General features: G+C 35.3%; 1 protein-coding gene across 2 annotated transcripts in view; it reads left to right on the top strand.

Moving 5' to 3' along the window:
• The window catches only part of LOC111056776 (protein trachealess), a 293,770-nt gene that overhangs the window by 193,916 nt on the left and 77,298 nt on the right, over positions 1 to 22,556 (top strand). Inside the window, exon 4 of one of the 2 annotated variants that reach the window (XM_039432904.1) lies at positions 3,425 to 3,490. The exons of the other annotated variant lie outside the window; for it this stretch is intronic. Within the exon in view, the coding sequence (XP_039288838.1) occupies positions 3,425 to 3,490 (66 nt within the window). The remainder of the gene's footprint in view (positions 1 to 3,424; positions 3,491 to 22,556) is intronic. 2 annotated transcript variants of the gene reach the window in all.

Raw genomic sequence — 22,556 nt, 5'->3', positions numbered from 1 at the left:
TCTTGCGGCAAACTGTACAACTACGATTATCGACAGCCGACAGCAGACGCCTCTGGCTGAAAATAGGCGAAGCACTGTTGGCCTCTGTTATTATAATGGACACAAAAACGGTGGTATATTTTTCTCCCTCTAGATAATTTTTTATGCTAGCAGAACATAGCCTACACTCTACAACATGTATAGTAGCATATATTATATTTATATAAACTGCTGAGGATGACCTGAGGCTCTAAAATTAATTAATGAAGTTCTTATAACAGGTATGCTGCAGGGACTGAATGAAATGTCCCCTAACAATATCATTCTGAAAATTGGAGCACTATTTATAGTATTTATTACACAGTATCTTGTATCTACTTGCTACACAAATTAAATTATCATTACTGTACAACTTTACTAGAATAATCACCAAATCTGCTATCATATTTTTCAAGACTTAAGCTCTCTTGTTCTATATTGAATAAATAGCAATAATAAATCAAAATGAAGTTATCATCGCATAAACAAAATACCTTTTGGGACAGTAAATAAATTTCTTGGACATTACGGCAAACATATTTTTCCTGGATTTAAATCGTTGAGTTGAGGCATTCATTCATTTATTTATTGTGAATTTCATAAATTTATTTCCGATCAACTCAGAAATAATGTATAATGAAAACGAAGCGAAGTGATAAATCATTCTTCTATAATTTATACAGAGCCACTTAGACAAGCAGTTACAATATCCTTCTAATAAGATCGAGTTGAAAAAACTTATATTCATCGACGATGATTATACCACGAAGTAATATCCACAGTTTATTAACCTCTAAGATTCTCCATCTTTCAACAAAAAGAGAGGAAATTATTTTGAAGACAAATCAACAGTCATAATTTGATACAATCTTCCTGAAGGAAAACTCTCTTTTGGTCTCCTTTATCGTTTATCAATCTCCTCTTCCCACTCTCTCACATGTTATCGGATGGGAACGTTAAACTGTTGGTCCCGGCTGAAGTATGACAGTCGTAAGTCCCATTGACGGCTTAAATTATATATTCAGGCGGTGGGACCTTCCCGCTTCCCGCAACAAAAGCCATACGAATTTACTTTTTACTCTCTCACACTTTTTCTCCTTCTCATTTTAGATTGCAAATAGATCTTTTCCCAGTAAGATTTACCCATTTCCTCCTTATCATGCACAATCTCTCTCTTGATGATGTGAAGCTGACCCATCCATGATGGAAGAGGGTCGGATGAAAAATGGAAGTAAGGTGCTCTGTCGGGCATTCAGACGTGGACGGACATCAGTGAAGCATCAAGTGTCCACTCCATTTGCACTCACCCCTACCAAAGCATAGTCCATGCATCAATCAAAATCCTACTTTGCCTTCTTGTCGATTTTTTGTATACAGTCAGTGGCTCTTAATCGGATTCAGAGGAAATCGTGTTTGTGAGAGCTATTTGGAGGCTACGACATAGGAATTCCATATACAGTGATTTGTTTACAGAATATCTTTTTAATCTGAGAACCATATTCATTTGGATGGAAATATTCTCCTCAAATAAATATATCAATTAATTATCGAACTGAGCGCTGCTTTCAAGTTCAATACAATCAAGGGAAAATAAGCGTCAAGTGTATATTATCATTTTTCCATTCCTAGTCAATTTTTAGGAGATACAAGATTCAATAATTTCATTGCCAAACATTTTACAATGTAACTTGATTTGATGTGCGATAACTGATAGGTACTCAATCAGTCAGAAACTCAGTACAGACTATTACTATCCTATTATATTGAGCGAGCAATTTCTGTATATCTGTTTATATATTTATATCTGGTTATCTGGTTATTTTTATATTTTTATATCTGGTTATTTATGTTCAACGGATGTCTTTAACGGCTCTAACGATTTTCACGAAATTTTGAACATAGTAGGTTTATGATATAAAAATCGATTGCACTAGGTCTCATCCTTGGGAAAACTCGTTGAACGACATTAAAAGGATAATTCATCCTTGGCTGAAACAGCTGAGACTTTCGTCGTCTGTGGATAGTAAAAAGTGAGCGAGTGATTCTGTGGAAAATCAAAATATCGCATCCCCGAAATTCATAAGCTGACGTATAGCCAGCTGTAAAATATAAACACGATCATTTAAAAGAATTGTGTTCTGTTTACCAATAAATAAAAATAACGAGCGAAGCTCGGTGCCACGATATTGAGCTATTCAATGAACATAATTATATGGATATCACATTGAGTGTTATCAAGTATCAACCTAATAGACTGGAAGTATCAACTGTTGTTAAAAACTTCAGGCTTGAGATGAGAATAAATTGAAGCCTTGTTGAGAATTCCAAGGATCTTCATCAGGAATGAACTTGAAAACTATAATGTGTATACTCCCATAATTTTTAGTTGTACATATTTAGACAGAAATTGGTTTCACAGACTCATCTCAGATATAATATGTTCAGTATTCCATTTGAATACTGATTACTGGAAATCTATCCTTCGGAAGTACAATCAAGAACTAAATCTACAATCAAAAATGTTACCTTGTTAATGTTAGATCGATAACGATTAGGGGGTAAATATCACTTGAATCTGCAGAAGATATTGTTCCTACTCCATGGCACTAGCTCATAGTTTATCTCGACAGTGCTCTAAGCACTATAACTTTTGCGGTCTTGGAAGTTATCTCTTCCCAAATTGTAATGGGTTATAATTGCTCCAATGCTCTTCAGGCGATAATAAACGCTCATTCTATCAGATTATGAAATTTATATAATGATCTAGTAAGGCTAACTCAAACCACCAAACGACAATAAGTAAATTTCCGCTTAATATGTTCGATGCCATTGTAAACTTATTTATAGTCAACTCATTGCATTGTCAACTTACCACAATTTCAACTTAAACAGTAATGAACAAAGTCGTTTCATAAGTTCGATATAATTGCTAACTTATCAAAACAACATAGTAAAATGGAATGCTATTCGTGGGAGATTTATGAAAAATTGGAACCACAAGTAATCACTATAGTGAGGTCCAAGCTATAATGGCAATGGAGATAAATAGGAAAACAGCGTTGCCGATTTTATACCTTCTATAGAATATAGCTGATACCGGTATATCTTATGAAATATAAAATGTTAATTCTTCTTAAAAATAGTCAATTATATTTTATCTATCAAGAAAATATATTTTTGAATGATCAAGTAATAAATTATCATGATTGAGATTAATATTTTGTTGATTAATTATATTTCTATATTGTTAAAAACTGATCTGGCAACATTACGGATCTAGAGAAGGATAGGGCTATCTTCTTTGTCGAATGATAGACAAGGACAGCAACACCAATGTTATCAAATACTGCCATTATGATGTGGACCTCACTATAGAGATGGTTTGATTGTCTAAATGGTGTTTCAGAGTGTACGGGGGCAATTGTGTCCAGGATTACTCAGCATATCGATCTCATGAACAGCAAAACGATGAGTATGTACCATTTATATGATTTCATATTCATTCATTATACAATCATGTTTTTTAAGGGATACGGCTTATTATGGCCTGGTACCCAGAAGTTGAGGCATGAGCATAAATACAGTATTGTGTTGAGTTATTAATATAATAATACACATGTCATGAACTGGTGAGCTATCTCAATCTGAGCAATATAAATGGTTTGAAGGATAGGAAAGTAATAAAAGAACATTCTAACAAGATACCTTTATTGTAAGTTGAGGACCACAGAACAACATCTGATCCCAAATCTCAAATATTGTTCTTAAACTTGGATTTTCTATGTAGAGAAGGTCTTGATGCTTCACTGGCTCATTCAATATTGCATGAATTTTTCCTGTTTTCTGCAGGTCAACCATCTCAATGACTAAACAGTCTTACATCGACTGTATTGTTCATATTTCAGTGACAAAACATATCCTTCATGATCTGAATGTTTTTCTTATCGAACTGTATTTGAAGGGAGGGTCTCAGTTTCTTTCGATATCAGTTCATCTATAGTGTGGTCCACGTTATAATGGCAGTGGATAAAGATAGAAGAATAGCGATGCCGATTCTCTGCATTAATTAATTATATTTCTACACTGTCAAAAACATAATTGTCATCGTTGTGGACCTAGAAATGGATAGTAGAACCGGCTTTGTGGAATGATAGACAAGGATAGCAGAACCAAAGTTGATCAAATACTGTCATTATAACGTGGACCTCACTATAGTGTCTATTTTGACCATATCGTGAGAAACTTGAACAAATGGGGAGTTGAGCTATTTTTGAATAATTATGTTTCAAAAATGAAAGGGTAGGTTAGGTGGTAACGTTTTTGCTTGTAAATAGCCATATGCTGGTACTATAATAAATATATCATGAATATCATCAGATTAAATGATACTGTATCCACTGGACTTTCTGAACACAACAGGAACTAGACGAACTGGAATTCCGATAAACTGACCCCCTTTCAAACATCTGATTCGAGATCACCTAAGATCTGAGATGAAATAAATGTGACCCGAATTGGAATTCAGATCAATTCTCGTCATCAGCTCCTTTCACAAAATATGCTTGGGTAAATATTGACTCTGAGTTATTAAAGTCGTCTAGTTCGGTATGCAACAGGGGAAATTGAGTTCTGAGACAACAAATTACATATATATCTTTTTACCAAAGCAGGCAACAATAAATGATGGCGACTACATGCAAAATAAACTACCAGTCGATTCGATTTAAATGATTAGGGGTTCGAGTAGAACCGGTGTATTTGAGTTATCTTAGTGGGATGGGATGGATGTGATCGAACTGAGATGGTAAGAGGAGACCGAAGAGGAGTAAGGGAGATGGAAAACGGAAGGAATAAGTTGTCGCTTATTGCTTTTTCTATTGTGTTCTGCGAATCCCTTATGAAGTGAGGAGGACTACTTGCGGGAAAAGACAAGAAAATAAACTGTTCATCTCCGTATGCAAATAGTAGTAATCAAAAAACGTAGAATCGTTTTTGAGACAATATGTTTTCCCGTGTTGTGGAGGGGGTGGGGAGGAGAGTGAAAAACGAGGAGAAAACCGTCTGAGTACGGAACTAAAACCGAGCCATAAAAAGCTGACAAGAAATGCAATAATACCAGAAAGGGAAGAAAGTAGAATGAGGGTGGATTCCACCCTTACACGTTAAAAGGCTTGTGCAGGAAACTGAACTGAAGAAACCCACTGAAAAAATTGTCGACTAGCTTTTTACTCCAGTGTTTTTAGCGTTGGTCATTGGAAAAGTCATTAAAATAGTCGCTTCAGACACTTATCACGTAAATTAATTGAACGTTTTTATTCAGATTTCTCTTCCAATATAATTGGATACTAATTTATTGTTGGAAATTTATGTTACAAATTCTTCTCATAACTTGAACTTTGAATAGTACTCTCACAAAATAATACTCACTTTCCTTTTCATGAAAATAATATTATTGTTAGCCAATATTAAGTTATCAATCTATCCAGATCTTTTCTCCAATATTATTTTATTCATTCACGTTCAATGAAGAAGTGGTTGAAAATTGATGTGATGATCAATGAAAGTTAAATCTGAAATTAAAGTGTTGAAACTAGTTGTGTTTTGATAAAATAAAAAAGGTACTTGATAACTCCTTTTTTAGTGTATCACTCTCACAAAACAAAACATCAAATTGTCAAATATGATTCAGAAGTAGATTTTTGGAATTCTTAGTTGTAGAAAATGATTCGTTCGTCGTTGGCCTGATCAGATTCCAGAAAATTCTTGTGTTTTGGAAAATTCAACCAATCATGCGAAATAATTTATTTAGAATCTATGCTACTATGTCACCGTACTATAATCAGTAATTTGAACGAGAAAACCACAGGTCAAAGACATTATGAGGAATATATTGCCGCAAGCTAATTTGAGTTCTAATGGCTGCTTCTAAATCGGTGATATTAATCAATTATTAATGCATTTCGCGTTATCTCAAAGGGAACAAGCAGTAATAAAGCGTGACACCCGCCTATGATAGCAAAGGGTGGAAGACAGTTTGGTCGAGTTTTGGCGGCGAAGCATATTTCAATTTCTGCCCATCTCGCCTCCAGGGTTCGGGACAATCTCGAATTTTGTTACCTCTATTTATCTTCTCTCACTCACCCGCAGGAATGAGAGCCTCCTTCTCTCCAGAGTGGAATAAAGTGAGGTGTAGAGAAATCACAAGTGAGGCATTACGCAGCTACTATCTTCAACTCTTAAATCATTCCTTTCACAAATCTTTTCTTGCCGGAACTCACCCCCGCTAACGAAATTCCTCCCCTGTAATGATAACTTATCTCAATCCTCCCCCTCACCCAAACTTCCCCTACATTCAGCACTCCGGCATCGCCAACTCTAATTTTCAGCGTAAAAATTAATGCCGCTCTTTTCTGTTTAATTCATTTTTATTATAACGTGGACCTCACTATAGGCAAACTACTCTTTCTTTGAAACCACACTAATCTGTGGTGTCCTGAAACTTCTTCCGCCATCCATTTCCTATGACCATCGCAAAGAGAGTTGTTGTCAACCAAGCATGCACATTCTGTCGCCCTTCTAAGTCCTGCTCACATGTTATTGAGGCGGGAGGAGTGTTTTAGTATGTAGACAGGGTCCTTGAGAGGGCCTTTTGATGACCGAAGCCGAGAGGGGACTTTGTTACGAGTGTCCTAGGTGAAAATTAAATTAGTGCCAGCAATCAGAACAAAGCACGAAAGCCCATTACAGTTTTTGCTACTCGTTCTTCCCCTACACTCTCAAGTTCAGATTCAGCTCTTTTAGAGATTTTGTTAGTCCAAATTCACTACTACTTCTTTCTTCTTCCTGGATCAATAAAATTGGATTCAGAAATCTGAAATTATTATGAAAAGATAATTACGCGTACGAGAGGTGATTATGAAATTATTATTTCTCCAATTTCTGATTGTATTGGCTTCAACTGAAAATGGAACAGAAATGCAGTATCTCGTTGAAAACCTATGATTGAAAACGATTCTGGAAAGAACAATCATGAGTTTAATCAATGTTTCATATAAGCTTCATATAAATCTTGAATTTGTATTTTTACCAACAGTTCAATGAGGTGAACATTCAATATTCTGATATGTGGCTAAGGGTACCCACTTTTGTGGGAAGGGGGTGTTTAGTCACTGACTGCGTCCTTGAAATTCTTTGGGGTGGGGGTTTGAACAAAAAAAAGCACTGTTTAAAATGAATACTGACGACCTTTTTTAGGTTCTCAGTTTATAATGGGGGAAGGATCTAAATTTTTCCAGCTCTTTTTGTTATCTGATGCTTACATAAGTTAAGCATCATTTCATTTCAACCTCAGTTTTAAAGATCTCAAGTGAAAGGTGTAATTTATTTTGCCACTGCTGCTTCTGAAGACACTACTTGATATTACTACTATGCTCAAAGATTAATGATTTAATCGCTCGATTTATACTTCGATTAGTTTCTTGGTTCGCAGATAAGTAGGATCGATAAATTTCACTTAATTACGTGATAGGTCATATTGAAATCGAATATTGCCTGCCAATCGTTTATGCCTGCAAAAACGAATAATTTTGTTATTGGTTACGTCTTTACGACATATGTACTGTATTGAAGGCGATCACATAGCATTCATTACCATCAACCTCAATCATATTAATGTTCATTCATTCATCATTTTAATCATTATTTGTATTTTTTTGTAATTTTGAGAGATTTTTTTCAAAATTTATATCATGTATTGTTTTTGTGTATTATTTTGAGGCAACAAACTTGATTTGATTTGATCTCATATTTTGTGGAATGTGTTCAAAGCATCGCAGACTCACGCATAATAATTCAGCAGAGAACGATTAAGGAGTTGGCACTGCGGTCGTGGAACAAGCAATGACTTGCCAGATTAGGACATTAAATGCATGTGGAGGGTGGCGAGGGTGTTGTAGGGTTGTAGGAAGGGTTGTGCGCATCCCTTGAAGGGTTTACCTGCCGGTTGCCGTTAGCGAGTTCGGTTTGGAGCCGGCCTTATCAGTTTTATCTCCTTTAATTGGTGCCCGGTAGCTTTCTCCTACTCGACACAGGCACTTTGCTTTCAATTAAGAGTGGCGGAAGGGACTCGTTGCCAACCCTTTTCTCTCCAGGAAAATTAGTCCCTTATCTGACACGTATGGGTCTTGTTATATTCCCTACATGGCGGCTCAAAAGGAAAAGCGAGATCGTGACTCCTGATTCACATGATAATTATTATTAGAGCGCCAAGTCCCTGCGGTCCTATTTGGTCCTATTTATCCTGCGGTCCTATTTGGGAATTCTCCGCCGCTTAATTTGTGTATCTCTTCCCACTGGCCTCTTTGTCTTCTCGTATGCTCTATTTATGTGTCGAGCAATAAAATCTGGATTGCGTTCAGCGAATATATGGCTGGAATCAGTCTCCTTGATCTGAGTTACAGTGGTAATGTGAAGCTGAATCTCGAAAGGAATCTCGCTGTTGTGAATCTCGAAAGGAGCGTGAATGGCTAAATGCTACGAGTCTTGAAGGAATTTCAAGATGAAATGGGAGGTAATCATTACGCTTATGACTGCCTTACTTATTGAAATAATTTCTCAGTAAATTCAACTACTCATAGATAGCCCACTAAACCATTGCATAGGATTGATTGTTAGGAGAATCTGACTTTTAGACTGCTGAATTTACAATGTTTATAATGATTTGGTTGCACTATGTTCATTGATGTATGTAAGTCTATAACTACGTGAGTCTATGTAACTTTAGTTACACACACATCGATTTTTGGGCGAACGATTTTTCACCAACCTTATAAATTCTATCAGATTGAATATAACTTGACAAACATATGACGTGATCATGTGTTTGTCAAGTCCCATTCAAAATCCGAAAATTGATGTGTGTGTAACTGGCTTAACATGTACGATGTATGTAATGCTTTTCCTGTATTGGTATCAGATATGGTGACTTTTGTAATGAAAATTTTCTTTTCCATCCTTAGTTTCCAATTTGTGACTTCGTATTGACTACCCAATGTTCATCCCAACAATATCTTGAAACTTTGTGAAAAAACTATTACTCTCTCATTATAATATGATAACTTCGTTTCTATACTTATTTCGACTTCAACGCTTGATAAAATGATGTTTTTAAATTGGAGAAGAATATTTCATTTTCACCGGGGATTATTCCTGTCATGTACACGTCTCAACTCAATCCAGTCCTGCAACATAGTTCCAGAGTTTTCCCCTCACTCTAATTATCAGTCTGTATCAGTTTCACCCTCTTTGAATAAACCAAAACCACCCTGTAATTAACGTTAGCACTTGGAGTACAGAGACTTCTCCACTCTACCAATGAAATCTTCCAATTTATTCTTCCTGACTCTCTCAAGTCTCTCTCATTTTCTCTTCACACAGTACGAACTCTACTTTTTCTCTTTTCAACCACCCTAACTTTCAAAATCCCTCTTATCCGATCGCCAAACACTCCATCCCGGTCACGTGAGGCATGAAACAAACACAGGCAAATTCAAGTGAAATGACGATTTCTGGAGGAAAAAGCATAAAAGGGGCTGTTAGAAGCACAACCGCAAATAGCATTGCTCTGTATGAGGGTCGTAAGGAGGTTATCGGATTTAGGATAGGCGATGATTTGATGTAAAAAGAGAGAAAAGTCGGTTTCCCTGGGAATATATTTTCGGCGTGAGTCATTGGCGCACTATTGACGTAGGAAATAACGGCTGGGTTCAAATCCAGCTCTGATTGCTGGCGCTGTGGTTTGCCTATGCAAGTCAAATAGGGTGATCCGTGATTGTCACCGCCGATGTTTTCTTGGATGTGACGTGTGTGGTTTTTGTGTTTGAATCCGTATGTGCTGGTGAAGATTGGCATGAGGAACCATGTATGATCCACTGTGTGTGAACAAAACTTGATGTGTTGACTGACACAAAAATTTGACTGGCTAATGAGATGCTTCCAGAAGATTTCCATGATTCAAATTTTATGAATTCCGGTATTTTCGAGAATGAATTCTTTCTTGGAGGAATGGCTAATTCGTATAATAAATAGAATCAGTTCAGCTAATGGCTAATAATTATGTTCTTGCTCGTTATGCAGTGTATGCAGAGAAATGCAGTGTATGTTATTGTTCCGGAGGTCAAGAAAAGTAGTGAATTCATTGGTCTGAACCATTTTCGGGAAGGTCTTGCAACTTTTCAAATATTTTCCAAATGAAAAAACTTGATCTTACATGACCTTTTACTGAAAATAATATTGTCTATTCTAACTTCCTCACTTACTAGATAAATTATGCTAAAAAATTGGTTGTACCTAAAACACTTCATTCACATGGGATACTTTTTAAATTAATAGAACAATATAAAAATCTTGAAGCACCAATTGTTTTTTAAAAAACTTCAAAACAGTTCAACAACTAGTTTCAGTGATCACACCATCGTCAGGTTATAAATAAATGTTTTTTTAAAGAAACTTTAAAATAGTTCAACAACTAGTTGTTTCAGTGATCACACCATCGGCAGGTTATAAATAAATGTTTTTTAAAAAACTTTAAAAGCCTACCGTCTACTAGATGCACAGTAGTTGCTTTGAAAAATTATTATTATCCAACCTGATACAAAGATTCTGTGATGTTCTCAATAATCATACCCAGGATCAACTGCCTCCCAATTTCCGGAAGCTTGATAGTAAGCCTTTGATCCTAGTCATCTTTGTCATCACTTATTTTCGACTGCAGATCGGAGTAATACTACATTCCGGTCACGTGAGGCATGAAACAAACACAGGCAAATTCAAGTGAAATGACGATTTCTGGAGGAAAAAGCATAAAAGGGGCTGTTAGAAGCACAACCGCAAATAGCATTGGTCTGTATGAGGGTCGTAAGGAGGTTATCGGATTTAGGATAGGCGATGATTTGATGTAAAAAGAGAGAAAAGTCGGTTTCCCTGGGAATATATTTTCGGCGTGAGTCATTGGCGCACTATTGACGTAGGAAATAACGGCTGGGTTCAAATCCAGCTCTGATTGCTGGCGCTGTGGTTTGCCTATGCAAGTCAAATAGGGTGATCCGTGATTGTCACCGCCGATGTTTTCTTGGATGAGACGTGTGTTTTTTTTGTGTTTGAATCCGTATATGTGCTGGTGAAGATTGACATGAGGAATCATGCATGATCCACTGTGTGTGAACAAAACTTGATGTGTTGACTGACACAAAAATTTGACTGGCTAATGAGATGCTTCCAGAAGATTTCCATGATTCAAATTTTATGAATTCCGGTATTTTCGAGAATGAATTCTTTCTTGGAGGAATGGCTAATTCGTATAATAAATAGAATCAGTTCAGCTAATGCTAGTTATGACACTTATGAGGTCATCCTTATCAATAGATGGTTAATAATTATGTGCTTGCTCGTTATGCAGTGTATGCAGAGAAATGCAGTGTATGTTATTGTTCCGGAGGTCAAGAAAAGTAGTGAATTCATTGGTCTGAACCATTTTCGGGAAGGTCTTGCAACTTTTCAAATATTTTCCAAATGAAAAAACTTGATCTTACATGACCTTTTACTGAAAATAATATTGTCTATTCTAACTTCCTCACTTACTAGATAAATTATGCTAAAAAATTGGTTGTACCTAAAACACTTCATTCACATGGGATACTTTTTAAATTAATAGAACAATATAAAAATCTTGAAGCACCAATTGTTTTTTTAAAAAACTTCAAAACAGTTCAACAACTAGTTTCAGTGATCACACCATCGTCAGGTTATAAATAAATGTTTTTTTAAAGAAACTTTAAAATAGTTCAACAACTAGTTGTTTCAGTGATCACACCATCGGCAGGTTATAAATAAAAGGTTTTTAAAAAACTTTAAAATAGTTCAACAACAAGTTTCAGTGATCACACCATCGGCAGGTTATAAATAAATGTTTATATACCGCTGCCGATGGTGTGATCACTGAAACCAGTTGTTGAACTATTTTAAAGTTTAAAAAAACATTTATTTATAACCTGACGATGGTGTGATCATTGAAACTAGTTGTTGAACTATTTTAAAGTTTCTTTTTTAAATAAAGGGTGCTTCAAGATTTTTATTTTGGCTGTACCTACTATCCTTTCTCTATTGTTTTTATCAATTTCAATAAAACCAGGTCACATTTTCGTTCTGTTGGGTGCGTACAGACTTATGCGCCACGAATATGCGCATTTCATGTATCATCAGATAATTCTATAATTATTATATCTGTATTCGTACTGGATCAGTAAGGAACAGATATAATAAGATGATTAAAGGTGAAATGCGGTGTGTTCGTAGCGCAAGAGTCTGTGCGTACCTTTAAAGTTCTTACCTACAAACAATACAAATACATATTCCTGCAATTGATATCTTCAACTGTTGTTCGATTCGACCGTCTCTCTTGCTTTATTGATAGGGAATAACTCTCCCTACGCATACAAAGTTTCATAGCATCAATCAAAATAACTCAATCCTTAATTAATTGTCATCAGCTCCTCTGTTGAGGGTGAACCTCAAGTGGTAACTCTATTAAGAGTTGAAATGCTGATTGTGGCTACCATTTCAGCCACAAACTACGTCAACCAGTTTATATAGGGTGCGTACGACTTTAAAAGGAGAAGGTTAATCCACATGGGGGGCTTTGATTGCGGCAGAATTTTGGGAAAATTTGAGGTGATTTTGGTATTGGGGGTGGATACCATTCAGTGACAGGAGACGGAGGGGAGCATCCTTTCGCTTACTTCTAACTAGCGGGGAGTATCCTGTGTGTAGCTTCTAACTAGCCTTTGTAAATACAAGCCTAATAAAGTGCAAGAAATGCTTGATTAGGCGAGGTTTACTGCACTGCACCCCTCTGCTTGGACCCTCTTCATTCATTTCTGACTTGTTTCTTCTTTTCATCCCCTATCGCTTTTTCACTCTCTCTTCCATTCTATCAACTCTATCTCTCTTCTTATATCATTCTGTTTTGACTTTATCAAGGTTGATTAATATTGTTGTAGGAGCATTCTACATTGCATTGAGCTGTTTATTTAGGTAGCAAAAATAAATGATTCCTAATAAACTTTAAAATAGTTCAACAACAAGTTTCAGTGATCACACCATCGTCAGGTTATAAATAAATGTTTTTTTAAAGAAACTTTAAAATAGTTCAACAACAAGTTTCAGTGATCACACCATCGTCAGGTTATAAATAAATGTTTTTTTAAAGAAACTTTAAAATAGTTCAACAACAAGTTTCAGTGATCACACCATCGTCAGGTTATAAATAAATGTTTTTTAAAAAACTTTAAAATAGTTCAACAACTAGTTTCAGTGATCACACCATCGTCAGGTTATAAATAAATGTTTTTTTAAAGAAACTTTAAAATAGTTCAACAACTAGTTTCAGTGATCACACCATCGTCAGGTTATAAATAAATGTTTTTTAAAAAACTTTAAAATAGTTCAACAACTAGTTTCAGTGATCACATCATCGTCAGGTTATAAATAAATGTTTTTTTAAAGAAACTTTAAAATAGTTCAACAACTAGTTTCAGTGATCACATCATCGTCAGGTTATAAATAAATGTTTTTTAAAAAACTTTAAAATAGTTCAACAACTAGTTTCAGTGATCACACCATCGTCAGGTTATAAATAAATGTTTTTTTAAAGAAACTTTAAAATAGTTCAACAACAAGTTTCAGTGATCACACCATCATCAGGTTATAAATAAATGTTTTTTAAAAAACTTTAAAATAGTTCAACAACTAGTTTCAGTGATCACATCATCGTCAGGTTATAAATAAATGTTTTTTTAAAGAAACTTTAAAATAGTTCAACAACAAGTTTCAGTGATCACACCATCGTCAGGTTATAAATAAATGTTTTTTTAAAGAAACTTTAAAATAGTTCAACAACAAGTTTCAGTGATCACACCATCGTCAGGTTATAAATAAATGTTTTTTAAAAAACTTTAAAATAGTTCAACAACAAGTTTCAGTGATCACACCATCGTCAGGTTATAAATAAATGTTTTTTAAAAAACTTTAAAATAGTTCAACAACTAGTTTCAGTGATCACACCATCGTCAGGTTATAAATAAATGTTTTTTAAAAAACTTTAAAATAGTTCAACAACAAGTTTCAGTGATCACATCATCGTCAGGTTATAAATAAATGTTTTTTTAAAGAAACTTTAAAATAGTTCAACAACTAGTTTCAGTGATCACATCATCGTCAGGTTATAAATAAATGTTTTTTTAAAGAAACTTTAAAATAGTTCAACAACAAGTTTCAGTGATCACACCATCGTCAGGTTATAAATAAATGTTTTTTTAAAGAAACTTTAAAATAGTTCAACAACAAGTTTCAGTGATCACATCATCGTCAGGTTATAAATAAATGTTTTTTAAAAAACTTTAAAATAGTTCAACAACAAGTTTCAGTGATCACATCATCGTCAGGTTATAAATAAATGTTTTTTAAAAAACTTTAAAATAGTTCAACAACTAGTTTCAGTGATCACACCATCGTCAGGTTATAAATAAATGTTTTTTTAAAGAAACTTTAAAATAGTTCAACAACAAGTTTCAGTGATCACATCATCGTCAGGTTATAAATAAATGTTTTTTAAAAAACTTTAAAATAGTTCAACAACTAGTTTCAGTGATCACATCATCGTCAGGTTATAAATAAATGTTTTTTAAAAAACTTTAAAATAGTTCAACAACAAGTTTCAGTGATCACACCATCGTCAAGCCTAATAAAGTGCAAGAAATGCTTGATTAGGCGAGGTTTACTGCACTGCACCCCTCTGCTTGGACCCTCTTCATTCATTTCTGACTTGTTTCTTCTTTTCATCCCCTATCGCTTTTTCACTCTCTCTTCCATTCTATCAACTCTATCTCTCTTCTTATATCATTCTGTTTTGACTTTATCAACGTTGATTAATATTATTGTAGGAGCATTCAACATTGCATTGAGCTGTTTATTTAGGTAGCAAAAAAAATTATTCCTAATAAACAATAATTTCTCATAAATATTACAATGATATTGGAATGCATCATTATAACAGTTCGTACTTGTATTGAGCTGTTTTATTTCTTCATGAGAAATGATGAAGTCTATAGGTGCATAAAGACGCATCACGAACCACTATACCTCCGTAAACAAAGCAATAGTGCATTCTGGTGACGTCAGCACAGGTAGGGCTCCAACACCAATAAAAATTTGTTGATTTCAGTTGATGTATATCAGCTAGTGTTTTATTGGTGTAGGAGCCCTATCTGTGCTGACGTCACCATCAACCACCTGTGATGCACTAAGGCTTTGTTTACGGAGGTAGTGCACGAACATGCGTATTTCACTTTCATCAGCTAATGCTATGCTTATTACATCTGAATATTATGTTTCTGTACAAATTCTTATATAATAAGCACATAAGCTGATGAAAAGTGAAATGCACGTGTTCGTGGCGCACACGTGTGTGCGCACTTTGAGAACAGCTTCAGAGGTGATCTTTTCAAATGAGAAGTTACTTTTTACTCGCCTGGAGTTCAATATAAATTTGACTTTTATTAAAACAACTTTATGACTATTCTACTATATTTTGAAACAACTAGACTACTATCGACGTCTTTTTCAATATATTTTCTCCCATAATCCACTCAGTTACAATATCTATATTTTCATGTTAAAATGTATAAAATTAAATGGAGATGAATCAGATGAATATCAGTGTGGAATCTGAAATTCCTTCCGTTATTGATCTAAGTCCCTAGGGTTCAAGATCTTATCCGTTCACAACGCAAAAACCAGCTCATCAAGATTTCATAGCGGGATTTGATTCTTCTATAAGCACTCGATTATTGATTGGTTGATGGGGAGGAATAGCATGCAACAACAATATTGAGCCGAATCAAACGTTCTGTCAATTTCCGTTTTGTCGTCATGGATAGATAGGGGCAGATTGGCTAGGATGGATGTATCACGCCTAGAACCCTGTCATGTCTGATGGCGGCATTAGTATAACGTGTCTTTCCTCCCATCCCAGTTATAGATATGGATGAGCTAAAACCCCATGATCACTCTCTCTCTCTCTCGTTCTATCTCAATGGCTCTCTCTCGCTCTCGCTCACCCCTCTGGCTCACACGCCCCCAAGCTCAACAAGGTTTTCGGTTTTGCAGAACGATTTGTCTTCCAGCGGCCGAAGGCACATTGTCATATTGCCTTCATTTTTCAAAATTTAAAAAGAGCTTGCTCAGCCCGCCAGCTTGTCAGGGTATGCTGCTGCATTATGTATCGGATTAAGGCTACTGAATTGCTTGCGGATTGTTGTGTGGATCCTCGATTTATTGGCAACAAGATTCACCATCATCAAACCGGGATATAGGCGGATGATGCTCAACTATTTTTAGGATATTCTTGTCGTATCAGATAGAATGAGGGTCGTGATCAATGATGAATCCATGTTAACTGACCAGCTGCTTCATAACTGGAAATTTAGAATTATGATAACTTCAAATAATAAGAATATTAAAAGGATATGAGGGAAGAAGAATGAGAAGAAGAAGAAAAAGGAGAATAAGTCGTTCTGAAATTGATTGGAAGAAGTATTTCGCTAAAAGTGGTGCTAGCGTTTGAATTTTGAAGGAGATGGCAACCCGTTGGAAACTAGAGCAACTCCACATTAAGTTCCACATCTTCCGCTTGTCGAGCTGCTACCATTGCACTATGACCTATCCCCTTACCATTCAACTTCGAAAGTTTCAAGAGATTACCTAACTTAAGTTATTACCCAATATTTTCAACTGTATACAAACAACCGTATACTGTACATTATAATCTACGAAACGTTTATCTTGTTCAAAGTCCTCAATTATTCCAATTCGGAAAATATACTGTGGGAGTTTTTTGATTCACATTCTGGAAGAAAACTATTATTCTGGTTATTTCACTTTGGTATCGGCCTGTCACCAGAATCGCAATCAGACTTGGGTCGAAGCAGTCTGCTGGAAGATCAAGAGTGAATATGGCCAACCACGCGTGTCACCCTCGAATCAACGAAAAGAGATAAAGATAGACAGACTAAGTAAAAAAGGAGATAGGCGAAGATGAAGTGTGTGAGAGAAAAAGTAATGGAAAAAAGAATAGGTTGGTGTGGGCAGAAACAGTGCGAATAGTTACTCTTCTCTCTCTGTTCAGGGAGAGAACTCCTTCTCTCTCTCTTTTCTTTCTCTTCTCTCGGTGCAAGACTTGCAAGTCTGAAGTCAGCCAGGCTATCACTGATTGATTGCGTGGTCCAGTCTGCTGTGAAATAGCCTGTCTCTGGCATTCTCCACGCTCAGGAATCTGGTTGCCGTGAGTCCTTGTAGTGCGGAAAAATTATTTTGAGTCAGATTTCCCTCCTGTGTAGAAGTTGGAGTGTCGTCTTCAGATTCAATGCAGATTTAAAGAATTCCTTTGGATGAATGGAAGCCTGTCTAGAATTATTCTTCGAAGAAATTGAAAAATTGAGAAGCGAAACATTCTTCTTGGAGACCCCGGCTTTTTAGGAGCCTCCTTTGTTTTAGAAGTCAAATCTTGAATTATGAGTTTGAAGTTGAATCATGCTTACTGAATTACAAAAGTTTGACAACAATGTCCAGAGCTATCAGTTTTGTAAATTCTATTTGAGCGTTGTTTTCTTAATGGTCTAACCATCAATTGGTGTGAATTCCATTTATTGATTAGATAAGAGGATGCTCATTTTATTCGCCTCATATTATAGCCAAGGTAGTCAATCAGGAGGCATAGGGGAAAAAGTCGTGAGATTAGATGATTCCAAATGACGTTTACTTTCTCCTTTTCCATGTTCTTGTATAACTTTTTTGTTATTTAACTAGTATGAAAGTACTTTTATATCTTGAAAAGAAACAATCAAATATAGTTGTTCAAAGTTGGCAGATTATTTAACAATACAAAGAACTAATAATTCATAAAATTGACTCAGAATTCTACCTTAGATATCAAATTTCTCTAAGTGGATTTAAAGTGCCCCGTTTTTTATCAATTCTAATGAATTAATGGACTACAGATTCAATGGTCAATTCGATTTAATAAGTATCGTTTTCACAGTGCCTGTTTGAACGAAGTCTTATTTTAAACTGGATTCAATCCATATCAAGTATAGTTTGCTATGATGTCGTTCATTTTGAGTTCAACCGATCAGCTGATTGCATTCAGTTTAAGCTTCTACTGATGCATAATCTTCCCTTAGAGCCCTAGAAACCGGGTCTTGGTTTTTCGATATTTTAAAATGATTTAGTTCAGAGAAATGGAAAATTTTGAAAGTTAAATAATTTCAAGAGAAACAAATCTTTGAATAGAGTTTTTCATATCATTCAATAGTAAAAATAATGCCATCTTAGAATAAATAATACGGTAACATTTATTTTTTTAAGATGACATCTTGCAGGTGTGTTCCTTTTCTACGCAAACATTCCTGTAGTCTCTTCATCACATTGTCCATGGTTTGACGTAACATTACAACTGGAATTTGAAATCACTTCTCGAATTTTGGGCTTCAATTCTATCGTTGTTGCAGAATTGAAAGCCAAGATTCGAGAAGCGATTTCAAATTCCAGTTGTAATGTTACGTCAAACCATGGACAATGTGATGAAGAGACTACAGGAATGTTTGCATAGAAGAGGAACACACCTGCAAGATGTCATCTTCAAAAAATGAATGTTACGGTATTATTTATTCTAAAATGGCAGCATTTTTACTATTGAATGTTATGGAAAACTTTATTTAGAGATTTGTTTCTCTTGAAATTATTTAACTTTCAAAATTTAACGTTTCTCTGAAACATCCTGTACTATACCTCTAATATCCAAAGCACCTTCTATCCCTGAGCCTCCAAGCAACCACAAAGCTATCTACAGGTTGTTCACAGTTAATCCAGTATATTCCAGATCGACTCCCTTCAATAAGATAGTGGACCAACACTGAAGCCTTACAACAATGCGAGCCAATCAACAGACATTGTGCTCTTATCGGCTTTCCCGCTGCCGAAAAGCCTCTCCACGCCACCTTTTCATTTCTTTTTCTTAGCTGTATCAACACTTTCAATCCCCCGATATTCTATAGCTGCACTTGAGGCGTAGAATACTATAACAACAACCCCCTCCCCCAACCAACCCACCACCACCCTCAGGCCAACCATCCGCTAACTGACCACGACGGGCCCTTCGTTAAGGGCAGTTTTATCTGGAGGGTTGGAAGAGCCAAAGGGTCAGATGGCTGAAGAACCCTTTGTAGCAATGCCATTCTTACGATCGGCCGGCTACAACTCAATTATTCTATTACCCGGGATATTTCCGAGGGTGTTCTGCTGATAAGACCTGGGCAAAAGCATCGGATAAAGATGGAAAGACGCTGTCTATAGCATTGAGCACATACAAGCTTTGTGAATTGTACAAATTCAATGAATTTTCATACTCATTTAGTACTAAAACTATATTAGACTTCCCAGGATGATAAGATTGGAGTTATAGTCATTTTATTCTCAAAGGCACGAAGACAACTGATTGGTTATTCTAAAGATAATAATAGTACATGATGTTGCAAAAATCTTACAATAAAATATTCAAGTGTTAGGAAAACTGGAGATAGGATTTTAATCATTTAAAAATAATCCAATATTTTAGCATTTCTAATCATTTTTTTAATTATTAATATAGATTTCAACACAGTAGAAGATTGAAATTTGCAGAATTTTTATCTGATGAATGAATACGATAATGAGGGATGCAATACAGGTATTGTTGATATTGGCATGATAGGAAAGCATTGATCTAATAATGTTTCCATCCTCTCTCAGAACGAACGAGAGATAGCATTGAAGGATTGTTATTCTTACCTCCAATGTAGAAACTCAACATTATATAGTCTATAGAAGTGATAAACTATTGTCATAAATTTTCTTTTAAAAATATACATATCATTTCTATAGTTTTTTTTGTAAGCTGGCTTGAATTATCGTATTTGGAAACTGTAATTTTTTGCAGTGATTCAATACCATTCTCCAGAACATGACTTTATGACTCAATTTCAGTCTCCGTGACTCTAGAACATGAAAGATTACTATTGAAATGATTTGTCAATTTCACATTCACCTACAATAACTTTTGGAAATGATAATTCTCAAGGCATTGGACACAACATTGTCAGTACACAAATATTTTTATCTTTCCGGGAAAGTTGACTGTGATTGACTAACGCGCATGCGTGCTGACTGCTTGTTTGTGTGACGTGGCGTCACGTCGCGTCGCCGACAAGGGTCGGACACCATTAGAATATCTTAATTTCGATCAGCAGGCCCTGCTTCCTGCCCCCCCCCCCACTCCTACCGTTGCCCTTTGTGATTCGAAAGAGTTTACTTCTTAGTGCGCCCTTGAGGGACTAGCAAATTGTTACACTTGACCGGACAAGTGCCCCAAATTTGACTTGCTTAGGACGGATTCAGCTTTTCGAGCCAAGAATCTTATTTCCTCAACTTGAAGGCGTTCGTCTGGGATCGATCTGATGGAAGAGAGAATTTGAAGATTGGAAAGTTTTTCTATTCATACTCCAACTGACACTGAATTTGGTTAACAGGTTCCAGAAATAATGGAACATCGACTACATGTCAAATTGAGCAATAATCCTCACTGATGGTTCCAACCACTGGACATCATTTATCAAAAAACGGATTATCATCTTTTTTAAAGAGGAGAAATCATTATGCATTTTGACTTGACGATCGATATATCAACTTTAACTCACGTAATCTGGGATACAACATTAATAATTAATATCGGGGCACCGAGCTTCGCTTGTTATTTATTTATTGATAAACAGAACACAATATTCTTTTCAATGATTGGGAAAGGACTAACAGGCACAGCCCAAAACTGTTTCTTCCCCGAAAATACACTATAAATATTCCAAAAAAGTAGGTTATGTTCCATAAACTTGAATTCAGGTCCAATTTTCAGTCCAAAATTTCAAACAGAAAAGTTCTAATCACGATTGTTCACAAACCAAATACACTATAAATAGTCCAAAAAGTAGGTTATGTTACATACACTTGAATTCAGGTCCAATTTTCAGTTCAAACATTTGGAACAGAAACGTTCCAATTTAGAAACCTAATTGAATAACAAAATAACACTCACTAATCACTTGAAACTGTAATATAATGATTAACTTTGAATATTCTAATCTACTCTGATTTAGAATGTACCATGTCATGTCAACAAATCGAATTATTTTGACCAAGTCGATATAAATTTCTAGATTTATATTTCTCGTGAGATAATCTGATTGATTGCAAATAGTTGAACAGCTGAACATGATTCTGTCTCTCTTCTACAGCCTCTGTTATCGACAGACGACGAAATTATCATTTGTTTTTCCAAGGATAAATGATTATTATCCTTTTTCATGTCCTTCAGCGAGTTTTCCCAGGGATGAGACCTAGTGCAATTGAATCTTTATAGAATAAATCTACTATGTTCCAATATGAAAATCGTTAAAGCCATTTTCGAGATACGTTGGACATAAATAACCATAAATATAAATAACCAGATATAAATTGCAGAAATTGCTTGTTTGATATAATAGGATTATATTATTGAATTAAAAGATAGGAAATGTTCAAAGTATTCTTCCAGATCTGCAAGTGTGGTTATTTTTAAACGAGTATGCAATAAATAATTCATCAAAACCGAAAAGCATTTTTTATTCAAAGATATTGTGATTTTAAGTGAAATTTTTTTATTTGTGAGGTTAATCTATGAGTGTGTGTTATGTCTGATTCCTGTTGCATCATTATCTAGGATATGAAAATGAAATCATAATGTTTTCAAAATATCAAAATTCTATATAGAGGATATTACTTTTCTTATTCTGGAACTTCTCGAACTATTTTCAGGATTCATTTATCACGTTCTCCAGTGGTTTCATACTCAATGACCTGTTAGTGTAATAAAACCATGATTGTCACATATCATTTTACAATAGTGCATTAGAAATTCAGGTAGCATTGCTCAATTGAAAGGCAATGACCCCTCCGGATGTATCATACTATAAAAATGCAGAGAAGAAACCCACGTACGATGTATTCAAATGTCATATTGCTTTCTTATACGACAAGAGTCTTTCAAATAAGTTTCTCTTGATTGATCAGTGAAGAGAACTGAGCATCAAGCAATGATATAATCTAGGAGCGGGTCTGTGAATTTCAATTGATTTTTTGGCCAAAGAGCTTTCTCTTCATTATTTGAATAACATTTTGGTAGCAGAAATATTTACATTTGTTCAATACCCATCGATGAATCATTTCTATGAAATAAGAAATCAACTGGAAATACTTAATTGAGAAAAGTCATATCAAAAATTCTATGAAAAAGAAATCACAAGAAATCTATACGAGCACTTTCTCCATGAGACGGCCTAAGCATGGTTACAAGGGATTAT

The sequence above is a fragment of the Nilaparvata lugens genome, chromosome 7, assembly GCF_014356525.2.
Source record: "Nilaparvata lugens isolate BPH chromosome 7, ASM1435652v1, whole genome shotgun sequence".
Taxonomy (NCBI): Eukaryota; Metazoa; Arthropoda; class Insecta; order Hemiptera; family Delphacidae; genus Nilaparvata; species Nilaparvata lugens.
The sequence above is the reverse complement of the archived record's forward strand: the minus strand, read 5'-3'. Positions and strand labels throughout refer to the sequence as shown.